Source organism: Fusarium phalaenopsidis, assembly GCF_050370095.1.
Source record: "Fusarium phalaenopsidis strain FUZ10S chromosome Unknown contig_32302, whole genome shotgun sequence".
NCBI classification, from domain to species: Eukaryota; Fungi; Ascomycota; class Sordariomycetes; order Hypocreales; family Nectriaceae; genus Fusarium; species Fusarium phalaenopsidis.
The window spans coordinates 846650-864350 of NW_028145405.1; the positions used below are offsets into that span (position 1 = coordinate 846650).

At 54.1% G+C, this 17701-nt stretch overlaps 6 protein-coding genes and 1 non-coding gene across 7 annotated transcripts; 3 read left to right on the plus strand and 4 right to left on the minus strand.

The window, feature by feature from the left end:
- Positions 1–401: 401 nt before the first annotated feature.
- Positions 402–2322, minus strand: LRP88_07649 (uncharacterized protein; the record flags this gene model as incomplete). Its single annotated transcript, XM_083244169.1, has 2 exons — positions 402–1004; positions 1279–2322. 2 exons carry the CDS (start codon positions 2320–2322, stop codon positions 402–404), a joined length of 1647 nt encoding a protein of 548 aa, XP_083098663.1.
- A 1559-nt stretch (positions 2323–3881) lies between these two features.
- Positions 3882–3953, minus strand: LRP88_07650. The gene has a single exon. It is a non-coding gene; the product is annotated as a tRNA-Arg (tRNA).
- A 642-nt stretch (positions 3954–4595) lies between these two features.
- On the plus strand, positions 4596–7032 carry LRP88_07651 (dolichyl-phosphate-mannose-protein mannosyltransferase PMT2; the record flags this gene model as incomplete). The annotated part of the gene is made up of 5 exons (XM_083244170.1): positions 4596–4733; positions 4793–4920; positions 4976–5528; positions 5579–6338; positions 6389–7032. The coding sequence occupies 5 exons, from the start codon at positions 4596–4598 to the stop codon at positions 7030–7032; spliced, it is 2223 nt and encodes a 740-aa protein (XP_083098664.1).
- A 505-nt stretch (positions 7033–7537) lies between these two features.
- On the minus strand, positions 7538–8302 carry LRP88_07652 (P-loop containing nucleoside triphosphate hydrolase protein; the record flags this gene model as incomplete). Its single annotated transcript, XM_083244171.1, has 1 exon — positions 7538–8302. One exon carries the CDS (start codon positions 8300–8302, stop codon positions 7538–7540), a length of 765 nt encoding a protein of 254 aa, XP_083098665.1.
- A 1960-nt stretch (positions 8303–10262) lies between these two features.
- On the plus strand, positions 10263–12593 carry LRP88_07653 (uncharacterized protein; the record flags this gene model as incomplete). Its single annotated transcript, XM_083244172.1, has 1 exon — positions 10263–12593. One exon carries the CDS (start codon positions 10263–10265, stop codon positions 12591–12593), a length of 2331 nt encoding a protein of 776 aa, XP_083098666.1.
- Positions 12594–13354: 761 nt separating this feature from the next.
- Positions 13355–14257, plus strand: LRP88_07654 (arginase family protein; the record flags this gene model as incomplete). The annotated part of the gene is made up of 1 exon (XM_083244173.1): positions 13355–14257. One exon carries the CDS (start codon positions 13355–13357, stop codon positions 14255–14257), a length of 903 nt encoding a protein of 300 aa, XP_083098667.1.
- Positions 14258–14686: 429 nt separating this feature from the next.
- LRP88_07655 (uncharacterized protein) lies at positions 14687–16564 on the minus strand (the record flags this gene model as incomplete). The annotated part of the gene is made up of 1 exon (XM_083244174.1): positions 14687–16564. One exon carries the CDS (start codon positions 16562–16564, stop codon positions 14687–14689), a length of 1878 nt encoding a protein of 625 aa, XP_083098668.1.
- Between the last annotated feature and the right edge of the window lie 1137 nt (positions 16565–17701).

A 17701-nucleotide genomic window follows, 5' to 3' on the forward strand; every position in this document is an offset into this window, starting at 1 on the left:
ACCCGAAGACGCTAAGATTGGAGCAATGCATTTACGATGATTGGATTTGGAAACTGGGTCATGGGATTGTTTACTATTCGGACTGGGCGTTTGGCGGAGTAACCGCGTCTCACTTGATACACATGAATCAACACGATGGGCGAGTATGACCTCCTGTATCCAAAACGACCATGCCATTTGGGCCTGCTGCGTCCTATTGACTACAACCGTAGAGCTACTGACGACTATCAAACGCCTGTCGAGATGCAGTGTACCGTAATAACACAAAGTTGAGCAACCGTAGGCTGGTATCCCCTTGAAGCCAATGCGACCCATCCAAACGCCTTGCAAAAAGAGTACAATCCCAACCTCGTTTCAGTTTCGAACATGAGCTCAGAGACATGTTATCAAATATTCGTCCCTCATCTGTGCCCAATTAGAACAATTTCGTTAGCATCATCATCGTCGTCGTCGTCTTCCTCGTCTTCTGCCTCGGACAAGGCATCATCACTGAGATCATCTAGCTCAGAGTCGTCATCGCTCGATTCATCGTTGCGGTTTCGGCTCCTCCATAGACCGAGAATATCATCTTCGGATTCTTCGTCAGGAGGAAGATGAGCCCCAATGGAATCGAATCCCATGTTGACAGGCGATACAGATCGTGCGACCCTGTCTGGGGCACGAAACTGCGCCTCGACACCATGAGATGAGTGCCTACGCCTGTTTGATACCGCAATAGCACCTCGGCTTCCACTAATAGAAGTCGAGGCATCTCGACCGCTTTCTCTTGGCTCTGTCGAAGCCTCCCCTTCTTCATTCATCGAGGGCTGTGCTGGCAAACGCTCGCCTCCTACAATATTCAACTCCACCGTGTTGTATGATCGGCAGATGGAGCATTTTAACCCAAGCCAGTGATATCGAACTGTGCTCTTGCCTGAGCAATCGTTGCATAGAATGACTGCGGTGGTGTCGCGGAACTCGGGAGGCATAGGCTGGCTCTGAATCGCCACATCCAGATTCCGGAACTGGCTCTCCATATTCGTGAGACTCTTGTTGCAGATTGGACACTTGTAAGACACTTTCATGTGTTGTTCGTAACATTTCTTGTGGATGCTGTGGCCGCAGTGCATAAACACAACGGGCCGGGGAGAGGTGAAGAGATACTCGCCACAGATGGGACAGTCACAGTCTGTCGACCTCTCGATACACTTGTGCGAGCTCTCGATCGATGTAGAGATGCATGCACGACAGGTCTAGGCCGTTAGCGGGTGACCGTCTCACGAGACACATTCGCCTTACCTTGCAGTGAAAAAAGTCTTTGCCCAGACCCATGCCGCGTCGACATATGCCACAGTCGCTGCAATGGTAGATGGGCTTGCTTTGGCGGTTCTCCCATAGCTTGCAGATATTGCAGTAATAGTGAGCGGATATCTCACCGCAGTTGATGCACATATCGGAAGCCTTCTGAGGGGTTGTGCAGATCATGCAGAGCATATTCCTGGTCTCGGAACGGATGAGGTTGTGGTCCTCATTTGCATCATGGCAGAAGCGACAGGTGTACCACTTCTTGCATGTGAAGCACTGCATCTTGACGTTCCGCTCATAGTGCTGACATCCAAGGGGCTGTTCCGTCTCCGGTACCACCTCGAGGGGTTCCACAGGTGTTTCACTGCCGTGACGCTTTGGAGGCTTCACAGGCACAAATGATGGTTTCTTGTCCTCCTCAGTCAAGACGAAAGACTCTTCCTCAGCCTGGTGCTGCCAAAACTTTAATGGTCGAGATGCCGGCGACGAGGGAGACTGTGCAAGAGCATGTTCCAGACCGTCGCCACTCTCCAAAGGCTTCTTCGCATGCAAGACGTGTCTGGAGGCATTGTAGCCTTCTAGCAGAGCATCGTGGATCTGCCGCGCCTTTTCAGGCGGGGAGATATCCTTGGCGTTGATCGCATGTATCCGGGACCGCAGCTCGCGCATGCCATCGTCTTCTGGAATCCGGCGAGAGCTGAGCGGACTCAGCGCAATGCCAATGTGATCGCGAGGGGGAGATCCTTCAGCCATGATCGGAACCGGTTCGATCTCTTCGACTCTGGTCTCTAGGGTCGAGACGCTGAGGGGTCGTGTGAGGGGAGACTCTGGGGCGGGCCTGGACTCCGGTTCAGGAGCAGCAGATGTCGGATTATCGGTAGGAACAGGGCTATCGATGTGGCCAGAGTCGCTCACTGCGTCGGTGTGATCTGCCGAATCGCCTCCATCTCCAGCAAAGGTAGATCGCGAGATTTCAGAGAATCGACGTGCCTGGCGCAGGACGGGGTTAATGAGGAACTCGGAGACGAGGGAGGACATTTGGGCCTAGTCGGAGGCGGGCGACTTAAACAGCGGGCGACCCAAGGAAAGGGTATGGCGCGAGGTCGGGATGTCGAATAGGCGTGCGCCGCAGCCTTGGAAAGGAGGGGGGAGAGGAGGGAATGACGAAGGAGAAGATGGATCTAACGAGGTCAAAGAAGGGTAATAACAGAGTCACAGGCGAGTAAAAAAGACTTGGGATGGACGCCTCAAAACAGCGGAATGACGAGAGACCAGGGAGCCCGGCGAGGTATAGTACAGGACAGGACTACGGCCTCCAAGCCGGGAGGCGGATGCAGCAAGTGAGTGGATGACATAAGGCAATGGAAGCGGCTGCTCACGAGTGACATGCACCATGTATGGACCATGCAGACGGCGGTGGAGGTTTCCGGCGGCGGAGCTGCCCCGTTTCCAGCATGTGACTGCAGTTCAGTTCCATTCAACAAACCGCTTTTGACAGAGATTGCTCCGTCCGAGAGTTGACCGAGAGGATCCCGTTCCCCACAGGCGAACCATTGTCAGCCCTCAGCTGGCCACTTTTCGACTAGCCCTGCTGCCGCATGCTGCTTACGGCCGCCGTTCAACCCGGCATTGGGGTTGCTGTTGCTTGTTTGTTGACTCCGATAGCGGGTACTAGACGGGTTGAACCGTGTCTTGGATCAGACGAGGGTCCGGATATACAGCTCAACAGCACAGGAATCGTCACTGTCAAGGTGGATTATAGAGGTGTGACTAATAACGCGTAAACGTGTTCGGATATTGAAGTTACAAATAGGGTTGTCGGCCTAGGACTGACTGATCCACGGTCACACCGTTGGTCATGGGGTTTCCTCTTTGATGGAACCGGATATACATGTACCTCTGGTCTTGCACTGGCAGAACAAAACTTGTCTTGCCCACAATGATCTGTCTGGGCTTAAACCTGCCGTGTACAGCTTGATTGTGTTAACAAAGGCCTCGACCTGACGTGTCTCAGCCAATGTCAAGCTGGGCATTTGAGGTCATGACCAAGGCCAGCCGACGATGACGGGTGCAGCCGACGATGAAGGCAAGCCATGCAGAGGCTTTGAATCGCGTTCATCTAGTCTGCATATGAATAAAAAGACGTCATTGTACCTGGCATGTCTCAGAACATTGCATCCAAAGTTGGCGTTTTGATGATGGGGAAGGAAAGCATGTTTCGGCCGAGTCGGAGCCAGACAACAGCAGTTAAACAAGCTCTTGCTGAGCAGAAGAGGAGACCAGTCCTCAGTGTAGTACAACTGAATCGTATTGCAAAGACAAATTGCTTCTAGGGCAAATACTATCAGTTTGCCCTGCTGATGGAGATGAAGACTTCGAAATAGGTACTGAGTGTCTGCGCGGAAGTATTCTTCGAATGAGAGTGAGGAGAGCACAGGCCTCCGATCTAACCGGTCGATCAGGCACAAAACCCTAAATACAGCATGGAAACAGTACTCCATAGAGGCTGTGAATCGTAGGAAGAACGAACGAGCCCTGCTGCAAGCAAAAAGTACTCATCGATTGATGCACTCACTGTCAAGGAAGCCAAAAAAGAATGATCACGCTGGGGATCGAACCCAGAATCTTCTGATTCGTAGTCAGACGCCTTGCCATTGGGCCACGCGACCTTGATGATTGGATGCTAATCCTGTCGTCGCGACGCGTACTTGTTCCCTCAACGAGTCCATTCCAGCCAACCGTCCACCCACACCACCCACAGACGATCCCTGCCGCCGATTTTCCCCTAAAACATCTCCACTGCGACGCCGCTATCGACAGGAACCTGGAGGGCTGAGGCGGCTGAAGTGGGGTGCTCGACTGTTCCGGAGCTGGCGCCACGGGGGAAGTGCTCTGTTAGCGTGACAGACCTGGTAGAGCATAGGTGGCATTTCAGGGGACGTCGCATATTCTTAGAACGGGCACTTGAATTCTTTCTCGACTTTCGACCTTGCTCGGTCTTGGGACTTGACTTTCTTCTTCAACCCTTTCTTCTCTTCTTTAGCCTGTTCATTTTTAACAGGCCTTTGTCATTCAGGTCCCTCTGTTGTGGATTCTTGCATTGACGACGACCCATTGTTTCGTCGTTGAAGCTGGTGTCCTCCCTTTGAGTCTTGACAGCTCGTCCGGTCTTTTTCTCTCCCCCAGAGCTCGGCTGCTTCGTATTTTCAACCCAGCCAGCTTACCCCCTTTCGCTTCGCCCATCCGCTCTTCCTCCTCAGAAACCATCGAGACCTTGACTACGAACCGGCACTCGCACGATTGAATAAATCATGGCTGCCGATAAGGCTGCCGTCGCCTCAGGCGCTGACCTGGGCGATGGTCTGAGGCAGCGTAACGTCGCTGCGTCGCAACCTGGCCTCAAGCCCCCGACTCCTCAGCCCGAGGATAACAAGAAGCTCGCTAAGAAGGTCAGCCATCCAGCACGAGATGCCTCCAGCTTGACCTGTACTGACTGCTTCTGTAGGAGCCCTCTTTCCTCCAGGTTCTCGACGAGTGGGAGTTCATCATTGCTCCGCTGATCTTCACGGCCGTTGCTATCTTTACTCGACTATACAAGATTGGTATCAGCAACATTGTCACCTGGGATGAAGCTCAGTATGTTCTTGGTCTTTGAACATCGAGATGACCTTTGCTAATCGTAGCTGTGCAGCTTTGGCAAGTTCGGAAGCTACTATATCAAGCATGAGTACTACTTCGATGTCCACCCTCCTCTGGGTAAGATGCTCGTTGGTCTCTCTGGAGTTCTTGCTGGATACAACGGTTCTTTCGAGTTCAAGTCTGGCGAGAAATACCCCGAGGAAGTCAACTACACCGTCATGCGTGTCTTCAATGCCGCCTTTGGTATTATCTGCATCCCCCTGGCCTACTTCACCGCGCGAGAGCTCCAGCTTCGCAAACCTGCTGTCTGGCTTGTGACTCTCATGGTCCTCTGCGAGAACTCGTACACCACCATCAGCCGCTTTATTCTCCTCGACTCCATGCTGCTGTGCGGCACTGTGGCCACCGTCTTCTGCTGGGCCAAGTTCCACAACCAGCGCCACAACAGCTTCGAGCCTGAGTGGTTCTTCTGGCTGTTTGCGACTGGTATCAGCATTGGCTGCGTGTGCAGTGTCAAGCTTGTTGGTCTCTTCGTCACTGCTCTCGTTGGTCTTTACACCATTGAGGATCTCTGGCGCAAGTTTGGTGACACCAAGATGCCTGTGGTAGGTACAATCGCGTTGTGTAGAATACCCTAATAGCTAACATGGCCTAGACTGTCCTCGGTGCTCACGTCCTTACCCGTGTCGTCGGTCTCATCGTCATCCCCTTCCTGATCTACCTCATCTCCTTCGCTCTCCACTTCGCCATCCTTGACCGCAGCGGTCCCGGTGATGCCCAGATGAGCTCCCTCTTCCAGGCCAACCTCAAGGGTACTCAGGTCGGCAAGGACAGCCCTCTCGAGATTGCGATTGGTTCCCGTGCGACTATCAAGAACATGGGATACGGCGGTGGTCTTCTTCACTCTCACGTCCAGACCTACCCCGAGGGCTCCAAGCAGCAGCAGGTTACTTGCTACCACCACAAGGACACCAACAACGACTGGTTCTTCTACCCCAACCGCCGAGATGATGACTACAACCCCGAGGCTGATCTCCGTTTCATTGGTGACGGCTCCGTCATCCGCCTCATCCACGCCCAGACTGGCCGCAACCTGCACTCTCACGACATTGCTGCCCCCATTACTCGAGGCCACAAGGAGGTTTCTTCTTACGGTAACCTGACTGTTGGTGACGACAAGGATCACTGGAAGGTTGAGGTTGTCCGGGATGCTGCTTCTCGCGACCGTAGCAAGATCAGGACTCTCACTACTGCTTTCCGTCTCAAGCACGAGGTTCTCGGCTGCTACCTCCGAGCCGGCAACGTCAACCTCCCTCAGTGGGGTTTCAAGCAGATTGAGGTTACATGCACCAAGGAGAACAACCCCCGCGACACCTACACTCACTGGAACGTCGAGGCCCACTGGAATGACAAGCGTGAGTTTATCTTGAAGCTGATCGGTTGCCGTAATACTGACATTACCTAGTCCCCCCTGCCGAGGCTGGTGTCTACAGGTCTCCCTTCTTCCACGATTTTGTCCACCTGAACGTTGCCATGATGACCTCCAACAACGCCCTGGTCCCCGACCCTGACAAGCAGGATGACCTTGCCTCCAAGTGGTGGCAGTGGCCTATCCTCCATGTCGGTCTCCGCATGTGCGGTTGGGCTGATGACATCGTCAAGTACTTCCTCCTCGGCAACCCTCTCGTCTACTGGGGTTCTACCGCCTCTCTCGGCGTTGCTGGTCTGGTCGTTGTTTGGTACATCCTTAGATGGCAGCGTGGCTTCAACGATCTCAACCAGGACGAGATCGACCACATCCACTACTCGGCTCTGTACCCCCTGGCCGGCTGGTTCCTCCACTACCTTCCCTTTGTTATTATGGCTCGTGTCACCTATGTGCACCACTACTATCCGGCTCTCTACTTTGCCATTCTCACCTTTGGCTTCCTGGTCGACTGGTTTGTGCGAAACCGCAACAACACCCTCAAGACCATCGTCTACGGCCTCCTGTACACCGTCATCATCGGTCTCTACATTTACTTCCTCCCCATCTGCTGGGGTATGACTGGCAACCACCGGCAGTACAAGTACATGAAGTGGTTCGACAACTGGCGAGTTACCGACTAAGGAGGTACCCGACTCTCTGCCGAGTTGAACAACCCCCTTTTTCACGATTACATGTTGTAGTCTAGACGAGCCGTCCCTTGTAAAACCACTTGAGGCGTGTTTGTGTGTATTATTCGACTTTCGAATACTAAGGATATAGAAGGACATGGGGATCTTTACGGAAAAGATGGTTCACATGGTTGGTTGGGAAAGCGAGTATGGGGAAAAGAACGAGGAGGAGTGATCATCAGAAACAAAACCAGACAGTCATGAGATTTGCTCTGCGTCATTAATGCAATATGAGAAACTTCAATTTTTTTTTTTCCTTGGTAGAGTCTTGAGCGGCCTATTATGGCCGACAGTGTATTATGCATTACTTGTGTGTGTGTGTACAATCCATCATGGGAGCTTCAATTCATACATTTGTTGGATGATGACAACGTTTGCTGGCTGTTTGGGTATCATGATGCTCGTGTGCCTGTAGATCTCTCCTCCTCTTTTTGCCTATTTTCCCGCTCCAGTTTGATTAACAGCAACCCCCTCCGGTCGACTTGGCGGCGTCACCCGTCAGCTTCACCTGTCGATTCCCTCCGGCGGCCGGCCCCTTGACGCCAGATCTCCTGTCGTTGAGGTCGTACTTGCCGGCCTGTATGTTGTTGTATATCCTCTCGGCAACGCGCATAAAGGCTTTTTCGACGTTGGCGCCGCTCTTTGCGCTCGTCTCGACGTACTCCATGACGCCGTTCCGCTTGGCCCACTCCTCGGCCTCCTCGCGCGTCACCTCGCGGCGGTTGTCGTCCTGCTGCGTGAGGTCGGCCTTGTTGCCGACGAGTATGACCACAATGTCGGGCTCGGCGATCTGCCGGAGGTCGTTGAGCCAGTCGGTGACGTGCTGGAAGGTCTGTTTGCGGGACAGGTCGAAGACGAGCAGGGCACCGCTCGCACCACGGAAGTAGGACCGCGTGACAGACTTGTACGTCTCCTGGCCGGCCGTATCCCAGAGGCTCAGCTTCATATGCTTCTGAGGGGTGGCGGAGTCGTCCCGGGGTGGTTCAGGCAGGCCATCGGCGGACTCGGCGGGAGCATCGGGGTCTGTGACGGAGGAGGAGGAGGGTTTCGAGTGGGGAGGGCCGACGGGGACGATGCGGGAGCCGAATTCAACGCCGATGGTGACGTCGTGATGGGGGGAGAAGCGGCCTTCGCAGAGGCGGATGGTCAGACTGGACTTGCCGCATCCCGAGTCGCCGATGCAGACGAGCTTGGCGATGTAGTCCCACGGTGTGGCCGACATGGGAAGGACGAGAGTTAGGGGTGAGAGAAGGAGATAGAGAAAGGGGTTGGAGCAGAGGGAGAAGTTGTTCCGTCTGGGAAGCTTCGCAATGGGGCGGCGGCAAGTTAAGTAGGAGGAGAGCACGTGCGAGCTGTCCTTTTGGTGGTGAAGCAAGGTCAAGGTCCAAGTGCAAGTTCAGATACTGCAGAAGAAGACTTTATTATGACGATGACGTGCCGCGAATCTGAGCCGTGAGCGACCAAGATAAGACAGTTTTAGGTGGCAGAAGTTTGGGATCGGGGGGAAGCTTGAGGCGTGTAGGCGCAACGATGGTTCAAGATAGCGTCTCGGCAGAGTATAAATCCCCAACACGTAGCGACCAGACAAAGAAGGTAAATGGTTAAAAATAACACAAAAAGGGTAAATGGTTAAACAACTGAGAATGTTAGAATTGGGGGCAAAGATGGTAATGTCAGATGCAGATGCAGAGACGGTAGGTATACAGGAGCGAGCGGTTGAGGTGAGGTCAGGTGTTGGGGGGAATGGAACGACTCGGTGTGGTCTTTTGAGTGTCTCGGTGTTTGGTGGGAGGGAGCTGTCACGAGCCACTGAGACCGGGGCGATGACCAGTACAAGCTTCTTTCTCCTCTCCTGTGTACAACAGCAGCCAGGAGAAGCCTCCGTTGAACAAGTCCTAACTAAAAGAACTCCACTGCGGGATGGATTCCTCACCCCTTGGCTTGGACGTGATTCAGGCGGCGGCATCAGCGGGAAAGCACATACAGAAACCCCGTGCCTGGAGGAGCCTCTCCGAATGGGGCCTAGGGGGTCCCTCCTAGGCGGTTTTACCGGTGACGCAACTCGGACGGGGATCGATGTGTAGCGATAACGGATCGACGGGTTGCAGTGGAGGATTGGAAGTCAGTTGATGTCGTCTTGTTTGAGAAGTTTGAGAGGTCGTTTGATCCAGAGTCTTTGATATAAAAGTCATCCGTTGTGGTTGTTCGATATCTGGATCAAGATAGGAGTCTCAAAGAACGTACAGGTTTGAGGGACACGAGACCTGATTTATCAACTCTCAGGTGCCGAGATAGTATCGAAGAGTGAGCAATGGATTGGAAATGATACAATGGCCAGTGGAAGACTGTTTCCCAGCCAGTCAACCTGCAAGCCACCCTCGCAGAAAAATAACAAACTCTTCGCTTGCCAGAATCAGAATAACATCAGATCCATGCATCGCAGACCCCGGGTGGACTTTGTCTGCTGGTCACGACGGATTGCGTGCATCTGCGTCAGGACTAGTACCTCACGTGCAAGTATCCTCAGCCATCCATTAGCGGCACCGAGAGGCAAGACACATGCCTCGCGATACATCCGTGTCGTGTGCCTTTTTCCGCATTCAATGGATGGATCCCAGCTGGCTGCCTGTGCCTTGTGGCGCCTGGGCCTCTGACCGCTCGCGCAGGTGCACCTACAAACCTTAGGTACCTCCAAGTACGGGCCTGTTTACAAGGGTCCTCTGCCTGGCGATAGCGGATCTGCCTGCAATCGGTCAGCGACTCACACGCTGCGGAACCAGTGATAAGCCGGGGGCGCCTCATCCATCTGCCATCTGCCGCCTCGCCTCATGACCTCTCTGTACTTTGTTAACCTTTGACATCCATCCCATCTGCAAACTTGACTCTGCATCCATTTTTAACCTTTCATAACCTCTCCTCAAGCTTCTGTTTCCCCCCCCGCGGCCATTTCTTTTTTTACACTTGTTTACCCACCGACTGCAATCACATCTTTTGCGAGTAGATAACCCGGTCAAACAGACTCGACGCTTACACCATCCGCTGCCTGCTCTCCCACCTCCGCTCACGCTACGTCACGTCGGAAATCCAGCCAGAGGCGAAGCTCATCCCTGCGTGCTCACGCGCACGTGAGGTGGAAGGTGTGGAAAGGGCGCGATGTTTTCTGAGTGTGCGTTGAATGATTCATGTCTCCCTCTCACCGCAAGCACGCTGACTTGAGCCTCCCAGATGCATCGAGGTTCCTGGCCCAGTCCCAGTCGAGGATATCCAACTTCGGACAGGCCGACAACGATACCCCTCCCAGACAGTCCGACTGGACATCGCGTCCCTCACGAAACCAGCGCGACACAGGCCGAGGGAACCCCAGCAGGTCTTTCTTGGGTCGAGGCTATGGAGGGAACCCGTATCAACAGACGGGCGGCGGCTCGCGGTTCAGTCAGCTAGCCTTTGGGTCACGAATCTCGGCAGCTCAAGATGCCCCTCTATTTCACAGCACTTTGGACGAATTTCGGGAAGAGGACGATGAGGAAGAGAGGGATAGAGAGGCGGCTGATATGTTTGCCCTTCAGAGGTCAAGACGGGTCGCAGCTGCGAGCAAACTGGTCGATAGCGTCGAGTCGGATGCTCACAGCCGTGCGTCACTAGAGGATAGCATGAACCACGAGGACCATCCGTATCGGGACATGGGTATGCGACGCGGTATTCGGAGCAGCTGGAATGGAACGCGGAGTGCGCATCGACCCGGCCTGGCACGAGATGCGCTGTTGGAGGAGAATGAGGATGAACCTCGTTCAAGCACCGACGCAGACAGCGACCGCGGAACCGATGCGAAGGGCAAGATGGTGGATGTCGGTCTTGAGTCGCAGGATGATCCAGATGAGGATCCCCCAGCTTCGCTCTTGGGGGCTGAGACCCCGCGAGAGAGCAGTCCTCCAGCTTTCCAACGATTTAAGGGCAGCGACACGGAGCGGACACCATTCATGGCACGCCGAGGATCGACAACCGAAACAGACATGAGCAACATGCGGCAGAATGAGCCCCCAGAAACGGAGCACGTTCAGACGACGATGCAGTACTTTGAGGGCGAGATATTCCGGCACGATCCTTTCTTCGCTTGGATCTTTCTTATCAGCATGGCAGCGATGTTATCGACTTTCTTTCTGGTATGGCTACACACAGCACCGCGGAAAAGTCCTGTTGGAGACACCATCTACACGACTTTGCAAAAGTCATTTCACATGCTCGCGGTGGACACTGTAGTAGCCGTCCTTATTTCATTTGTATGGCTTGCGACTTTACGGTCCTTTGTGAGAGCGCTTGTCAGCGCCATCTTGGTCGCGGTGCCAGCTATTCTATTTTCCTTCTCCATCTACTCGTTCGTGTCATCATTCAAGGGCCGGACGCATGGAGCCAGCTTCCAGGATTCCGTCATGAGATGGGCTTCTGTGGTGCCTGCGGCCGCGTGCATCCTATGGATCTTTCTTGTGGTGCGAGGGCGACGGGCCATCCAACAAGCGATCGAGATTCTGCAGTTCTCCAGCAGAATTTTGGCCCAAAACTCGGCGTTGCTGCTCGTTGGATTCGGATGTCTGGCGCTGATTGTCGTCTGGACGTGGGCGTGGCTCGCCATGTTCACCAGAGTCTTCATGGGCGGTTACTTCTCCAAGTCACTGGTCAAGTTCGTGATCCGCCTCTCTAGCTGGTGGCTCGGAGCCGCCTTCATCTTCTTGTACATGTGGACCGTGTCGGTCATCAACGCTGTCCACCGTGCAACCACGGCGGCGACTGTGTCTCAGTGGTACTTTCACAGGAACGCGGGGCCTCCCACGCCTTCGCGGGAGATTGTCTCGGCTGCGCTCAATCATGCGCTCACGACGATATTTGGCAGTATCTGCGAGTCGACTCTACTGTCGCTGCTAATCCGAGCGCCGTTGATCTTCCTCCCTAGAAGACTGGGGGCAGTGGTGGCCAACATAGCTTCGTTCTGGATCCCAACGCCCGTTGTTGCCCTCATGAACCCTCTGACTATAACTCATGCGGCCATTCACTCGCAAAACTTGGCTACTTCAGCTAGAGGACTAGACCAGATGGAGCTTGTATCTCCAGCGATTCCGACGACGACATTGACACCACGAGTTCTACGTCACCGGGCACAGCCTAACGGTCTCCTTCCGTATCGACTCGCCAAGCTGCTGCTGGTAGCGACACGCCTTATTATGGCGACGGGTCTTGGTTTTGCGGGATGGGTCATTACTGCCAAGCAGCTTCGAATCCAGATGCCAGACGGAGTGGGGATTCGCGGGTCCGCCTACGCCTACGTCGTGGGTTTGATGGCTAGTTTCATCGGTTACTCTGTCATGGGCGCGATGGAAGGCATCCTGAGCGGCATCGTGGACGCGGTGCTGATCTGCTACGGCAGCGAGAGGCGGATGGACAGAGGCCACGGACGATTCTGCCTCGAAGCGGCATACCTGTTTGGAGAACGCCGAGGAGGGGAAGAGCGGGAGTATGCTTAGTGGGATTATCGCTTTTGTAAGTTGTTTCCAGCTGGCGCGATTGGTTAGGTTACATGGGTTTTGGAGCGGGATAGATCCGCAACATGGGACTGGAGATGTAGTATGAGTGTTGAATCAAACTTATGGGGTCTCTGACTCCGGTTTCTCTAAGGGAACGTTGTCATCGCTTAAGATGAGACTCGTCTCTTCACTTCGACAATGCCTTTGCCATAAAGCAGACGGGGCAAGAGTGTGATAACTTGTCCAATAACTCCAATCTCGAGGAGATAAGCTACCACCACTTCCAAACAGTCATTCAACTTCCTGACTCAACTCGGCAAAAACTTCCCAATAGTAATCATCCCTACAACTTGACTCCTCACGCATGATGCTATCATATCACAGCTGATTGGCCCCTCGCTCCTTGGTTGGTCATGTTGTGTCTCATCCTCTGCGAAGATACCCATCGCGCTTCAACTTTGGAGGAAGGAGCTCCATTACGCTTCAACTTTGGAGGAAAGGCGGCAATGCAGTGTCTCGACTCATTATTTCGTCGGCTGCATTATAAAAGAAGGCCGAGAGGTGAAAATCTCTTCAATTGGATTCTCCTCCTTTTTTTTTAGACGCAGATGGACTCGATGCTTTGCTGTGGATTCAAAAGCTTCACTCGGCGCCCTTCGACTCACGCCCTTCGACTGACAGCAAGAGTACCGGCGACTCATAACAAACACCTTTGGACATTTTCCAACTCTTCACCATCTTTTTCACTCAAGACTGGGAAAATGTCTCCTTCTACTTCAATCACTGTCATTTACTCTCCTTACCACCTCGGCGCCCGCGACGTCGCCGTCGGTGGTGGACCAACCGCTCTTCTCAAGGCCGGCTTCATCGATGCCATTCGCAAGCAGGGCGTCAAGGTCCACAAGATTGAAGTCGAACCCGTTAATGAGTACGAGGGCGAGATTGGTCGTCTCTTTGAGCTTCTCCGCCGCACTTCAAAGACCGTCACGCAGGTCATCCAAGATGGCTCATTCCCCGTCATCCTCGCCGGAAACTGTTCCACCACTGTTGGCGTCCAGGCTGGTGTAACTGCTGCCCGCGGCGCTGTTCCAAGCTGTGTCTGGTTTGACGCTCATGATGACTTCAACACGCCTGACGTGCTGGCCAGCGGGTATCTCGACTCGATGCCCGTGGCCATGCTGGCTGGTCTCTGCTGGAAGACACTCCTTGCTAGCATCCCCAACTTTGAACCTCTGGACCTCAAGAAGGATTTTGTTCACTGCGGTATGCGCGATGTTACAGAGCTTGAGCGTTCGCGTGTTATCGAGGCCGGTTTCCCCGTTATCTGGGGCAACGTGGACAAGCACGTCGAATTCGAAGCTGAGCTACGCAAAACCCTTCAAGAAAAGTCCCTCGGAGAGACAATGGTCCACTTGGACCTCGACAGCCTCGATACTTCTGTCGGAAATGTCAACAAGTTCTCTGCACCTGGTGGTCTATTGGAGGATGATCTCGAGGGGTGCATGAGCATGATCCCGAGGCAGACAAAGCCGGTGTCGCTGACGGTTGCGTCGTTTGACCCTTCGTTTGATGAGGATGGAAAGATTCCGCCTGTGGCTATCAAGGGAGCTGCTGCTTTTGTCAAGAGTCTGATTTCGGAGGGTGTTTTGGAGAGCTCTCAGTAGACAACCATATTATATCCGGGCCAGTGTATGTACAAGTCGACTCTCGGTTACGATAAAGCTGCGGTTCTAGAAATGTGCGCTCTACCGAGTAAACTTTTCCATAAAGACAAGGCCGTTCTTCATAACGTGATGAACAACTTATAGATAACCTGCCCCTGCCTCCCGCTTGTACTTTGTCGGGGCAGATCATTGGGGTATAACTCAACAGCATCTGGACAGCAGTAGCTGAATTAAAGCCGACTTCACCAAAAGGCACAACCATTGATTTTACTGTTTTTATTCTGGACCGGTCTTATAATAGTTACGCAAACTTCGCCCTCGTTCAAATATCAATCCATCGTAACAGTTATCAAGACAAACTAGGAAAAGTTGTTTTTACGGCAAAGTGAAGAAAGATCCCACCTTGTTTTCATTCAATTTGTAATTGACTCAAGCAGAAGCGGTGAGCCAAGAGATGGAAGGCGAGCGAGCCCGGCGGGGAGTCGAGGCCAGGCTGGGGATAGGGGCAGGCTCTGGGTACGCCCAGGCGAGCATGGACATGACGACCTCGGGTGCCGCGGCCATGGTCGGGGCCGGGGCTGTTTCCGGAGCGGGAGCTGTGTAAGGGGGTGGAGCGGTTGTGGGCGCAAAAGCCGGGCTTGGGACTCGGAAGGTGGACGGGGCGGAGGTGAAGCTGGAGGTGTAGGCAGTCTCAGGGGCAGAGGCAGCGCTGGGCCCGGAGGCAGTTGATGGAGCGGCTGAGACGCTGTGGGTGGGCGAGATGGAGGCGACCTTGGGAGGAGCTGGTGCTCTTGGGGTCGGGTTGGCTTGGGGGATCTTGCGAGTCGTCTCGGCGGGGACAGGGGCTGGCTTTGAGGGTGCGACCCTGGGAGCCTGTCTTGGCTGGGACTTGGGTTGAAGCTTGGCTTCGATCTTTGGTTCAGGCTTGGACTCAACCTTGGTCTCAATGATGGGTTGAGTCTTGGGTTGAGTCTTAGAAGCAGCCTTTGGCTCAATCTTAGACTCAACCGCGGGGACAGACTTGGGGGCAGCCTTGGGTTCGATCTTTGCCTCTACTCTGGGCTGGACCTTTGGTTCAGCCTTGAACTCGGGCTTGGATTGAACCTTGGCCTCAATCTTGGGCTCAGGCTTGGGCTCAGCCTTTGACTCGACCTTTGGTTCAGTCTTGGGGACTGTCTTGGGCTCGGCAATAGGTTGGACCTTTGGCTCAGCCTTGGGGGTGATCTTGGGTTGGGCCTTAGTTTCAGCCCTAGGTTCAATAGGTTGGGCCTTTGGTTCGATCTTTGACTCGACCTTCGGCGTAGCCTTGGGAACAATCTTGGGCTCAACCTTTGGCTCGGCCTTAGGAACGGTCTTTGGCTCGATCTTTGTCGCAGCCTTTGCTTCGACCTTGGGCTTGATCTCATTTAGAACCTTGGGCTCCTCCTTGGCTGCCTTGGCCGGTAGAGCAGGCGACTGCGGTGCATCTTGGACAGTAGGAGCAGGAATCGAGGGCTTCTTTGCTGGCGCCGGCTTTGACTCAATCTTGGGTTCGGCCTCGGGCTTCTGGATAGGGAAGGTCGGACTCTCGGGCGCATCTTCGACCGTGGGAGGGGGGAGGATGGGTTTCTTTGCGAGTTCAATCTTGGGCTGAGCAGGCTTGGGCTTGGCCTCGATCTTTGGTGTTGACTCTATCTTGGGTTCGACCTTTGGCTGGATCTTGGGCTCGAGCTTGATCTCCTTGGGCTCCTCTCTGACTTGTCTCGTCGGCAAGATCGGGGACTCTGGCTGATTGAGCACCTTGGGAGCAGGCACCACAGGCTTCTTCTCTGGGACAGGCTCAGGCTTCTTCTCAATCTTCCTCTCAACTGGCTTGGGTAGCTCCCTTGGCGGCTGCGGCTGCTGAACCACCGGCTCAGGCTTAACGGGCTTGGGTGCAAAGAGAGGAAGAGGTGTCAACGCCTCGGGCCCCTTCTCAGGCTCGGTGTTGAATCTCGGCGGAAGAGGGCGAGACACCTCCTTGGGCGGGAGCTCAGGCTCCTTCTCCGGCTCAGTGTTGAACCTTGGGGGAATGGGGCGTGACTGATCCTTTGGCGGCAGAGGAGGGACGTCGGCTTCTTCACGGGTGGTGATTCGGGAGATGGTCGAGTATCGAGACGACGTCGAGGGTCGAGATCCCTCGGATGAGTCCTTGCCGGGTTGGCCTTGATCGCTGGGTGCACCTCCTTCATTCTCCTCCATGCTCGAACGACGAAAGATGCGGCTGATGCGCTTGGCAGCCGACTTTGCCGTCGGCCGGCGCTTGATGGATCGAATCGAACCGGGCATCTTGGAACAGTTGAAGCTATTTCGAGATGTACTGCTAGAGAAAAAGAGCTACCTCACTCAAGAGGTCGGTCAAGGATCGGGGTGAACGAGGCTCTCCTGCACGACCGGGAGATTCAGGGTCGTGTCGACAAGGATAAGACCGGCAGTTGTGAGATGAAGGGAATTGGTGAGCGGGAGGCGCATGGCCTTGCTCGAGGGGGTGATGGACTTGGATGAACTCTGTGCAAGCAGAGGGAGTCACGAGAGTATAACCAAGGAGGAGTAGAGGATGAGAAAACCCAGAAAGAGAATCAAGCACAAGAGAACGGGATATGCCCTCGGGATAAAGCTATTTATACAAGGACGGCATCTAACGAAACGGAGATGCGTCCCCGTGGGGCCGCCCCCGAGATCGAGGGTGATCCATGTTCACATCTGCACGACACAAGCTGAAGATACAAGTTTGTGGAACCTTCGAGTGACCTATGAATGACCTCGCCGGATCGGGAGAGGCTGCAATATCGGATGCGGGAGGGGGCGTGGTGCAGCAAGCACAAAATGTCATCCGAGGCGAGGGGGAATGCACGGAAAATTTCCTTGGTCCTTGTTTCTTGTAATGGGGCTGAGAAGACGTCAAGACATTGTCTCTGCAGCAGGGAATATCCGTGGACCGGCACGTCCCCATCGGAGGTCGTTGCCCCGGTTGATCTCGGGAGAGCCGGAGCCGGCCGGCTCGGGGCGCCGGAGTTGATGAGAGCCGCAAAAGAAAGCAGCACCTATCGATCGAACAAAAGAAGAAAACAATGTCTCATAGCAACTCTCTTCTTTTCTCTTTTCTCTGAGAAATCTTCCTAATCTCAGATCCTCGGAAACAACCAAAGGCCGCATGTTCTAGATCTGACTCTGCAAGCGGGAGCAATGGCTCCGCAGAAAAACACACAAGACAGGACCTTGCTTTGCTTGTTTCAGCGCCTGGTTGCCGCATGATGCAGGTCTTGCATTTTTCCAAAGCTGAGTTTGTACATATTTTGTGCAATGTTTGCTTTGTTCTTTCGTCGGCATTTGTTATGGTCCACTTGGATGTCAGCCAGCGCCTTGTTGTTTTCTCTCGTCGTAGCCGAAGGAACTTGTGAGATGTGAGTAATCTGCTCAACTCGT